The 12,304-nt window shown below is 31.0% G+C and overlaps 1 protein-coding gene across 1 annotated transcript in view; it reads left to right on the forward strand.

The window, feature by feature from the left end:
• The first annotated feature begins 601 nt into the window (after positions 1-601).
• The window catches only part of LOC123663498 (clathrin heavy chain), a 34,937-nt gene continuing 23,234 nt past the window's right edge, over positions 602-12,304 (forward strand). Inside the window, exons 1-2 of the mRNA XM_045598172.1 lie at positions 602-810; positions 2,220-2,445. Coding sequence (XP_045454128.1) covers positions 769-810; positions 2,220-2,445 — 268 coding nt within the window. The 5' untranslated portion in view covers positions 602-768. The remainder of the gene's footprint in view (positions 811-2,219; positions 2,446-12,304) is intronic.

The raw sequence follows: 12,304 nt of genomic DNA on the forward strand, positions 1-12,304 counted from the left end.
AACAGAGGGGAACGCCTGTAAATGGCTACTCCCCTCCGTGTTGCTCTATGGCTCATGCACAACACTTTGCTGAAGATCATGATAATTATGATCAAATGCACAGTTAACGATTCTATAAAGGATATACAGACAAAAATTCATTTTTATATATTTAGATTTTTCTGTATTATGCACATATATTTAAAAAATATAGTATGCTTGTCCGCATAGGTAGCACCAATGAAATTTGCTGACTAAGTTGCATACTTTAACAACAGACAACCGTTTTGAGTATATCAAAATATCAAATAGCTTGTAAACCAGTTGTTATAATGTGATACCTAACATTTTTTTAGTGTAACTATCCGATCTTCGTACGTATTAGACAACGATTATTAGACCTGTCTCTCTCTTTCTCGTTATCGTTCGTAGTTCATTTCATTTCATTCATTTGTGTATGTGGCAGCCGCGGGTACATTGTTCGTCATTTCGCTATACAAATAAAAGAAATATTACAATCATCTACTTTTTCTTCATGTAGAATCAAATTAAAATAGTGAGTAGTTTAAGTAGATAATATGAAAATTTAAAACTGCTACTTGTGTTCCGGTCGTTGTTCTTTCTCCTTCAAACATGAATGAACGCCATGTTGATTGTCAAAGGTGTTATTCGTATCGGATGAAACAGCAGTGAATTGAAATAACTGTGTTAAAATTTTCAGACACCGCGATTTTGGAAGATCGGTAGTAGGCCGTTTTGATTTAGAAAGAATAAGAAAGCGTAGCAATCATGGCTCAAGTGTTGCCGATACGTTTTCAGGAGCATTTACAGGTGAGTACGCCCATCGGTTTTTGTATTAGATTTACTGATACTGTTGATCTTATAGGAAATGTAATCAGATTGTAATAAGTGCAGATTATTATTTTACTGTTCGTTTTGTTATGAAAAAGTGGGTGGCTATAGTAGAAATGACATTGCGCAATTATGTGCGTTGACAGATTCCACCCCCCAGCCAGTGCACGGAACAGTGCCGGTATTGATTTGTTCCACATTCCCTCTGGATCATATGATTTGTGAACTACTAATTTATTTGGCAACTTTTCTACGAACCTACTGTTTTTACACGAATGATGCTATAAATTGATTTATAAAGTTATTTTATATAGAAAGCTTGTATGGTTGTATTCATGAATTAATCATAACTTATTTCTATTATCTTTATCTTTTACTGATAATAAACATTGTGTTGACTAAATATTGTTTGCATAATTTTTTAGTACTAAAATAGATTAAACTGAAACTGTATTTAAAAAAAAAAAACATCTTACAAGAAAAAAAAAAGTTCTCATTTAAATAAGATTATGTAAATAATTTGTAAGGAGACACAAATTTGTATTTTTTATAACTTTTTAAAATAAATATTTGATTTAATCAAGAAAGATGCAAAAAAAAGAAAACGAAAATAATATACTTTAAAAAATGTGAGGGTCACCAAAGCCTATTTTATTTTTAATGGGCACTATGCCAAATTTTGTATGAATGTCTTTAGATAGGAGCCTTTGATGTTAACTTAACTCGTGTCTGTATGGAAAGAAATGGCTATTATCTTAAACAACTAACTTGCAAATGTTGAAACAATATTGTTTATATTTTTATCTTTTTTTTTTTTTTGATAAATTGACTGCTCAGTATGTTACGAGTTATTTTTACATATGATGAGTTTCTTTGTATTTGACATAATTTTGTATGTTCAGTAAACTGGCCATTGTTACAGTATTACTTATAAATCTTAAACAAAAAGAAAAATATGTATAAAATAATTCATTCAAAAGAAAAGAAAAAAATAATAAAGAATATATTTCTTTTGTAACAAGTTTTTTATTTATGAATAAATAAATAAACAAAAATAAAAATGAAGTAATTGATAAGATGATAGTAAATTTATTATTATATTTTCACTTCACCAGACTTCCTCCGTCCTAAATCTATAAAACTCATTAAAAGCTAACATCACATGTAGTTTATAAAATATATAAAATATTAAATTTTTTATTTAGTGAGTAAAGTTCTTGATGGCTGTAATAAAATTTCTTTGTCTAATTTTAGTTTTATTTTATTATTATAAACATTCGACTAACGACTTTTTATTCAAATTAATGATCTATTATTTTACAAAGAAATATATGCCATAAATCAAACAAATGAAAACTAGTATAAATTAAACTAACACTATTCCACAGCTCACCAACATCGGGATAAATCCCGCCTCAATATCATTCAACACTCTCACAATGGAGTCGGACAAGTTCATCTGTGTCCGTGAAAAAGTAGGCGACACGTCAGAGGTTGTTATCATCGACATGGCAGACCCCACCAACCCCATTAGGAGACCAATAAGTGCAGATTCTGCTATCATGAACCCAGCAAGCAAAGTGATTGCATTAAAAGGAAAGGCAGGAGTAGAAGGTGAGACATAATTAAATAATTGCAATAGAAAATGCTTTATTAGTTAATATTTATGAAGAAAAAGTGGTAAAAATAGTTAAAAATAGTTTAATGGTCTTTTTAATACCACTATTCTTGAAATCATTATTTATTGATTAACTAGCATGTGTTGCTATGCTATTTTATTTTTATTTTTTGGTCATACCAATTCAGAAACCTTTGTGGGCTCATGCATAATTCTTTGTTGAAGATCATGACATGATCAAATGCATACTTTGCAATTCTATAAAGGACGTACAAAAAATCATTTTTATACAATATATAGATTAATCTACTCTTTTTTTTGTAATGGAAAAATTAAATCTAACAATTATGAACATTGAATGTATATTTAAAATATATATATATATATATATATATATATATATATATATATATATATATATATATATATATATATATATATATATATATATATATATAATATATATATATATATATATATATAATATATATATATATATACGTCTAGAGAGAGCCTCGTTCAGTGTGCCGCTAAATCTATACAAATAAATAAAATTGGAGCGTCTGTTTGTAATATTAAACTGCTAAACCACAATCGCTTTTTACTAAATGCATATATTATAGATGTATACACGGTACATATATTAAAATAACATTTTTTACAATTTTTGTCTGTCTGTCTATCTATCTGTCTGTCTGTTCCGTCTAATCTCTCAAACGGCAGACCGATTTTGACGGGACTTTCGCTGTCAGATAGCTGATGTACTAGGGAGTAACCTAGTACACTTTTATTTGAGAAATTTATAACTGTGAAGTGAGCAAATCAAATTTTTTGTTAAATTCCTCCCAGACGAAGTCACGGGCACAGCTAGTATAAAATAAGATTACATGTAATAGATAATGGTTTTAATTTTTTACATTAAAATTTTAGGATTGTACTTAATTTAATTATGACTTAATTTTACTAATATTTTTTTTAAATCGTATTTCATAAGAGGGTATTTTTTGATTTCAAGGTAAGTATTTTATGATTTAATAGCGTTTTTGTTTCTTAGAAATAATGTAGTTTAATATTACACAACAAACCTCATTAAGATTCTGGAAAAAATATATCAAAAAAGTAGAACGCAGGCAAAACGCCAAGTCGGGATATTAGCGTCAGTGCGGTCAGATCTTCATTGATCGTGTTTTGATGCGACATAATTTTCTCCTTTCACGCCATTTTCATAGTCGTCAATAATGGCAAACATCGGCTCAATAGAAATCTTGCGTGGGCAGTTAATTTTTTTTTTTTTTTCACTTAATTGGTTATTCAAATTAGGATGTTTTGTAAATATGGATGGATGACGCATTTATTTATTACATACTTATAATTTAACAAATATTTTAGCAGTGTTTCGTGTACTTTGACTTCGTAAAATGTAGTAAATAAATAACATTATTCTAGCTGACCTGGGGGACCTTTTTTCGTATATGTGATTTTTTTTTAGTGATAATAATAGTGATAATTATGAACACGAAAAAATATATCCAATTTAGTACAGTAGTTCGGTAGTCACGTGCGTACATACATTTCGACGATTAATATATATATTTTTTATATACAATGTATCCGGACACGACGGGGAGAATTTTATGGACGTATTTTATAAATCTACTTTCCTACAATGTCATATCTCTCCACCTACAAAATGGCGGACATTTTAATTTTTCGTTGCGATTACGAGAATTGCAATAAGTGAGTAAAAAAGTGACGCAGAATAATAAATTTGATGTCATTAGACAGATAAAATATGGTTCTGGCAACTGCTAAAATAATCCTCTTAATACTATCGCTTCTCGGCCTTTTGGCTAACATCAAAGTGTAGTCCTCTTAATTACTACCTATTGATTAAACATTCTCCAAAAAAAACGAACTTCAAATATTCAAAAAATAAATAAATAAATAATTCGTATTTCATCGAATAATTCAAAAACTAGACTGATGGATTGTCATTATTTTATGCTATTCCTCCTATAGCGGGTCATGTTATCTATAAAACGACACTAAATTTGTTACCATAACTCTCTTACCTAACTTATGTTATCCTATACTTATGTTATCTAAGAGACGGGACGAACTGGAAGCAATAAAATACAAGATGTTTTCAAACGTTTAATAATCAGAAAATTTTATTGTGATACAATAGATTTTTACTAGAAGACAATTACAAGAGCTGTTCGAATTGTCCTCCGCCATTGACTATGATCATTGTTGTTCCGTAATACAATATGCCGTGTTGAGGGTGGACCATATCTACCTAGGCTCGTATTGCATTCGCGGCGGTATGGATCCTTTCCATAAGCCATACTGTCCCAGAAGAAATAGTCCAGGGGCGTTTGTAGGAAATTAGATTTATAAATAAAACACCTGAAAAATTCTCCCTCACCCTTTTAAAATAATGCTAATGGCTTCTTTGACTTTATTCAAGAAGGCTTTTAACGCCATTAAAATTAAATATAATTTTTACATGACTTGGAAAGAACATTGACTTTTATTAACGAAGAGGAGAGGGGTAGTTTCGTATGCCTCTTTCTACTACGCCCACGACCATCCTCGAGTTTAAAAGGTCACACATGCCAGCCATATTCGGCGGCGCCCTGAGAATGACCTATTCCTATAGTTCTGAAAAAATTCTAGGTCAACTAGAATTTGGTAATTTATGATGTTGAAATTTTTTTTTACTTCTATTTCGCTTCTTATGTACTCTATATAGCTGCTGTATTATTTTGGTACATTTTTTTAATATTCTATTTTTATAATAATGATATTTTTTTGATATTTATTATGCTATGTGTTAGAACTGATAAAGAACTAAATTAACAAAATGTCAATTATACTAGGTACTATTGGGTATCGTTGGAATTTCTTGCTAATAGCATTTATTATTAACTAAATAAAAGGCTCTAAAATATTCTTGTCAGTATTTTTTTTCATTGTTGTAAAAGATCAAAAAAAGGAAAGTAATCTAGGATTCAAGACATTTATATGCTATGTAGTCAATCTAAACTTCGCAAATATACTTTGCCGAATTATTAGTAAAATTGTGCCTGACACCATTTCGATTTCTTTGTCATGCTTTATGTGGTATGCAGTGACTTAAGGGTGTGCCCCTTAAGTGTGACCACCTAAAAAGGTGATTTTCGGACTTTTTTTTTAAAAGAAAACTACTGCATGAAATGTTTAAAAATTTTGAAGGTATAGTTTATTCATAATTACTAAACACTACAAAAACTATTAAAAATATACAATTAAAATTTGTATTATGTAATTAAAATTTTAGTATGTTATTTTTAAAGGTATACATACTTACATACAATCACGCCTCTTTCCCGTAGGGGTAGGCAGAGACCACTTCTTTCCACTTGCTACATCCTTACATACTTCTTTCGCTTCGTCCACTTTCATTATTCCCTTCATACATGTTCTTCGGTTTAGAGTACTCTTTACCTGGCCCTTTTTTAAGACGTTCCTTATTTGGTCTCGGAACGTCGCCTAGGTCTACCCCTTCCGACCCTTCCATCCACACTCGCCTTATACACTTTTTTCGTCAACTGTTCTTCACTCATTCTCTCGACATGACCAAACCACCTGAGATACCACCTGGATTATAAATGGATTCGATGTGTCCACGATTTGTGCTCAGTTTCATAAAGTCTTCGTCTATTGGTCCTGGCATAAATGGTTACATTTAGTTGCAACGGATTAAGCAAAAACAACGAAAGAAAAAAAATATTGATAGGGTGACCAAAATTACTTCGAAGATATATTAAAAAGTATTTTGAGCTCGCCGATAGTTTCTGTAACAGCTCCATAATTTTTTTCCTTAAAAACGTTTTTTTAATTATTTGAATCAATTCAATTTTTACTTTAGTCAAAGTTGACTAAAAATAGCCACTTCGTTTATTTAATAAAACAACATACGTTAAATTAGTTGCTAGAATTCTTGATTACGAAATAACTCGTGGATATCGCTTTAGAAATGAAGTTGCAATAGCTTTTTATTCTCGAAGACGACACTAAAAAATTATTAGTAATGTTTTACAATGTAGTATAAACAAATATTAATCTATAGTAAAATATTATGTTTTTTTTTTTTTTTTTTTGAGTAGATATTTAAACTCTATATTCTAGACTGATTGTTATGTATCTACAGCCGTATGTTAACAACATCTTTGTAATAAATATTATAAAAACAATTTTTATCTTGAGTATGGTTTTGGATTTACGGAAGACGGTTTTTCTATTTTGAACTCTAAAAAACGTCAACAGATTATAGTCAGTTTTTGTTCGTAGGTATATGGAGAATATTTATCGTAGCTACACTTAAAAGCAAAAATTAAAATACAATATGGTGATACAAATGGCTTTCAATAGCGCCAAAATAGAGTAAATATATTGTCAATGTCAAATATATACCTGATTTAATTCGTAGTTTTTTTTTCTTTATTTAAAAATATACATATTTACAATTCACCATTTAAGAACTAAATATTACAGATGGTAAAAAAAATGATTTAAAAGTATTATGTTTGTCATATATTTGTCAATTTTATTACGTCATGCGTAAGAACGTTGACGTTGAATAATTGAATATATCAATGAGTCACCCGTGACTTTTATCCTCGACTCAACATAAAAGTGCGCGTAACAACGGAAATGCGAAATTATAACAAAACTAGCTTCGCCTAGCGGTTTCGGCCGCGTTATTTTCGATTTCGTGTTAATGTCTAGGAAAAAGCTGTTGACGAGCCAGATATCGTTACAATCAGTTGGTGTAGCCATTAATCCGAATGAATGAATGAATCAGTTGTTGTATTTGCGTGTAAGAGTAACAAACATTCATCCATCCATCCCTCCACCATCTAAACGAAATGTATTGTTACTTTGTGGTAAAAAAATCTGAAATTGTCATTTTTGTTTATAGATATTATATCAAACTAGTTGACCTGATAGGCGTTGTCCTGTGTTAACTATGAATATTGAATTCAAATTGGTATAATTATTAAAACAAAAAAGTGCTTTTACATCCTCTGACGATATTTGCAGCACGTATTCTGTCAATTCAATGTCAAACGTCATAAAGTTACATTAAAAAAGGTTATATTGTCCAAAGCGAAATAATTTTATATGGTTGTTAAGTATTCTCACATTTTCTAATTTCCCGCGCAATTTTTTTTTCATAAGAACCTTCACCTGACAATAACAAACATAACAAAAAAAAAAAAGAAATAGCGAAATCGGTCCAGCCGTTCACGCGTGATGGCGTGACCAAGGGAAATAGGGATTCATTTTTATATATATCGATATCACAATATGACAACTTGTACCAAAGATAAGGGAAAATACATTACGTCACGCTAAAATTTTTGTCATTAGATACGCAATCAGTAACATACATTTTATGGCTAGTTCCATAAAATAAAGACAGAATTTTGACAAACTTCATTAAAAAAGGCGTCAATTTCTATTTTGGTAAGCAAAATAAAAAGTAGATGGCTGACCTTAGGAACCGACCTATTGATAAACAGGTGTGCACACACACGGTATTTTAATATTAAACATTTTGACATTCGATTGAGTTTGTTTTAGGAACACCCACAATTTGTCTTATTTTAAGAATAACGGAAAATTTTTGACTGTACTTTTGTTTAAGTGTTTAGTTTTTGTTTTGTGTCGTCTCTTGCAATTTGTACTGTATCGGGTTAACTCCATGTTTTAATATAGAAGTGGAATTGGTTTTAATATAGAGAACTTTGTTGACTTATAAAAAACTACTCGTTTCCCAGTAAATACATAAGAAAATGTATCATAGAGTCAATAATGTAATACATACACATAATAATTTTTTTTTTTGGTCGTAACAACTCTGAAGCCTTTGTGGGCTAATGCACAACACTTTGCTGAAGATCATGACACGATCAAATGAATAGTTTACGATTCTATAAAGGACATACAGACAAACATTCAGTTTTATATGTATAGATAATGATGATGCAAGTGTTACAAGGTCTGAGTTTAGCACCTAGGACTGGTCTGACCTTAGGAAACCTAGAACATTCTTGAAAATATTGATAATTTACATTATACATATAATTTTCTTATTTTTAGTTTTCCGGTTAAATCTATTTTTTCAATACGTCTTAAAAAGAAAATTTAATATTTATCCAAGTCTGTTGTAGAATAATTGTGTTTGTTTGCAGACGAAAAATTTCGACTTAAATTACATCCACTAGTATTAAAACGCAGGTAGATGAAAAAATATTTAAGTAAATACGTATCATAGTAACTCAAAAAGTACTTATTAGATCTCAGTCAAATTTATATAGAATTACATAGCAAGCACCAGGTTTCTAATGTAAAAGAATCATAAAACATTGGTACACTCAGTAAAAAGCTATGAGGTACAATACAACGTAGTTCGACTAAAAAATAGTTAGGTAAATACGCATTATTAGAGATAGCGCAAAAAGTTTTTGGTCGATATTGATTAGATTTAAATAGGAGGGACCACATGATAAACACCATCTTTCGATTAAAAGGAAAATCATCGAAATCGGTCCACTCAGTAAAAAGTTACGAGGTAACACACATAAAAATACATTTGAATTCAGAATCTCCTCCTTCATTCTCACCAGGGGGAAATTATGTAGGTATATAAGAGCTACTCTGGCAAGTTACTTCTTCATAATCGTCCAATGTGTGCGTAAGCACGGCTATAATTTACAATGAATAACATTGTACGAAGAAAATAATTCATTCCCATACGCAGTTCTTTAGTTGTATTCAACAGTTAGTAATAATTGTGTGTAATTTACGTGTTCACGAAACGTATCATGCAGAACTAGTCTATTAAAGTAGCTCGTCTATTTAAACAAAGTTAAATTTGAAAACGGCCAAGGAATATATTTTGATTCCATGTGTAATGAGATCTTGTTCACTTACAAAACACTCATTTGAAGGATAGCAGTTAGGAGTTGAACATCTGTATATTAATTATTAAGTAATTCAAAGTTTTTTTTTTAATATTCTCATTTATGAACAACCGAAGGATATGAAGATTATTAAAATAACCGTATCATTATATACTACTATATACGTATGTATGCTGTTTTCATTGTTATTTGCAAACATTCTTTATTGTATAATTATATCTCTGGTTTTGCTAGTTTCAGGTGGTTTATTTTGATATTTCAGTCTGTCTGTGTCTGTCTTTCAATTTATTAACTTGAACCTTAACCTTGAACGTCATGGGGGAACATCAGTTGGGCCTCAATTGTTTTGTCCATGGGGACAGCTTAATATATTTACAAAAAAAATTGATACGTTTTTATTGTTTATTCTTAAAGATCTTACTTATTTTCCCTTACACTATATGACATATTTTTCTAAGACATTTTTTAAATTGACTCTGGCCCGCGGTGGTGTCCACCGCGGAACCAACGGAACAATTGTGTGTCGACTATATGGTGTCGCCCATGGTCTAAACAGAAAAACTAAAAAATCATGGCGGCGTTTAACGTGTTAAATATTATTTTCTAAACGGGTAGAAAGAAATATTAAAATCATTTATTAATAGTTTTCTTATAGAAGCTATATTATATTATAAAGTAAGTGTAAATAAAATTTAATCTTATTAAATACTGTTTCTTAGTATAAAAATAGCTAACCATAGAAAATCATTACAAAGGGATCAACGCCCTCGGTGTTATTAATAAGTCTTGATTGTGCTGAGAACCGTTCACGTTGTGATCGACTACTCATCGAAAGACATCAAAGATGCTTTCAAGTGCTACTCGAGCGACTAATTCGAGATTCAACCGTTATATCATGAAAAGCTTAACAACCTAAAAATTTACGTTAAAAATCTTATTTAAAGAGAAAGTTACAGAATTGTCCTACGTAGGCGATTCGCGGATTTACTCACGTTTATGTTTACTGATCGGCATTGAAATGAACAACTTATAAGTATATATTATTTCTGAACTATATGTATACAAAATAAAAATCAGACTAATTGAAACAGTACTTGAAGTTCTTTTAAAAAAAACTGTCTTGTGTCTGAACTACTGTTTCTATTCGACTTGTTTTTTTATATAACTTAAAAATAGTACGAAGTGATGTTTAAAATAATATCACTTTTGTCCGTGTCATCCAGATAAAAGTGCTTGGAAAAGATTAAGTTATTGACCTTCAAATGAAAGTACAAATTTGTAATGGGTAATTTTTGTAATATTGGTGTCATTTATAACGAAGGACGCACAAGAGGGCACATCGATTTGTAAAGATCGCGTGTTCGATGTCCGACAAGTAATAGCAGTTATGGTATATTGCTATTGTTCGGGTGTTTTTGTTTCTGTATTCATAATTAATTTCCGTTGTTTCTGTATAGATAAAGAAATAGAAGTAGAAAGTGTATACAGGGTTACAGGAAAAGTCGACCTAGATCTGTTAAGGGCGTGTAGTACACACCATTTCTGAATGATTTCACTATGGAACCCCCCATCCTAAACTTAACCGTTTTCGAGATATTCGAGTTTTAATTTTTTTTTTATGAAAATGCCCAATCTTTCGGCTATTGAATTGAATATTTTGAATTTTTTTGACTCTTATGATTATTTTTTTGGTTTTTTACATGAAGAATGAGATGCTTAATGACCTTAATGACTAAAATTGCACGTAAGTTAACTAAATGGGTCGTTGTAGACGATCGAAACTTAAGAAAATAAGTACAAATTATAAAAAAATATTTTTCTTTTCTGGATATCTCAAAAAAATATTATGGCACTTGCTCTGCAGATGTGCTTAAAAACATCTACGTTTTATCAGCTACCCAACGAGGTATAACAACCTAGGGTTGTATTTAAACTCATAGAAAAAAACATAGTTGAAATGGTTAACTAGGCAATCCAAATAAGAAAAGAGTAAAGGGGTCACAACGACGATTTAGTGTAAATGTGTGGATGGGCATCATGTCCAACCATTTGATTGGGCCTTACTTTCTTCCAGACAATCTGAATGGTGAAACTTATGAAAATTTCTTAAGAGGTGACTTAGGTGACCTACGAGATGATCTCCCATTACAATTACTGCGGGACATGTGGTTTCAACGTGATGGCTGCCCTGCCTTATTTGGTCCCTTACTTGGTCTACGTCCCTTATTTGGTCTTGGAACGTCCGCCTAGGTTCCCCTAGGTTCGCCTAGGCCCCTTCCAACCCTTCCATTCACACTCGCCTTATACACTTTTTTCGTCAATCGTTCTTCACTCATTCTCTCGACATGGCCAAACCATCTGAGCATACCTTTCTCAATTTATGTCACTACATCTTCTTACAGCCCACAACGTTTACTTATCTGACTATTTCTTATCCTGTCACTCAGTTTATCATACTTCTTAACGCTCTCATCTACATTGATGCTCCATCACACATTCAGTTATCAAAAAACGCCAAACATTTGTAGCGTTAATGTTAAATGAGTTCGGTTTTACATACGTCATATTATATTATAGTCGTGTGATTGATATTACGTCACTGCCGTTAATATATTTTTCTTACGGTTTTAGTCTCACATTTTTTTCAGTTCGGTCGCCCAGCCAAATGTCAAGCCTGCCGTAAGGAACTTCGTTCCAATACGGGAATTAATACGGGAAGAAAAAACAAACTTTATTGTTTTCTAATGTTTACGCGAATTTTACTCATTTAATGAAACAACTTTTTTCGGATTTTATCGCGGTTTATTATTATCTTTTGATTCCCGACGTTTCGGATACTTTACAGCAACCATGGTCACGGGGGGACTGAGGTGTCAGACGT

Source organism: Melitaea cinxia, chromosome 20 (genome assembly GCF_905220565.1).
Source record: "Melitaea cinxia chromosome 20, ilMelCinx1.1, whole genome shotgun sequence".
Classification (NCBI taxonomy): domain Eukaryota; kingdom Metazoa; phylum Arthropoda; class Insecta; order Lepidoptera; family Nymphalidae; genus Melitaea; species Melitaea cinxia.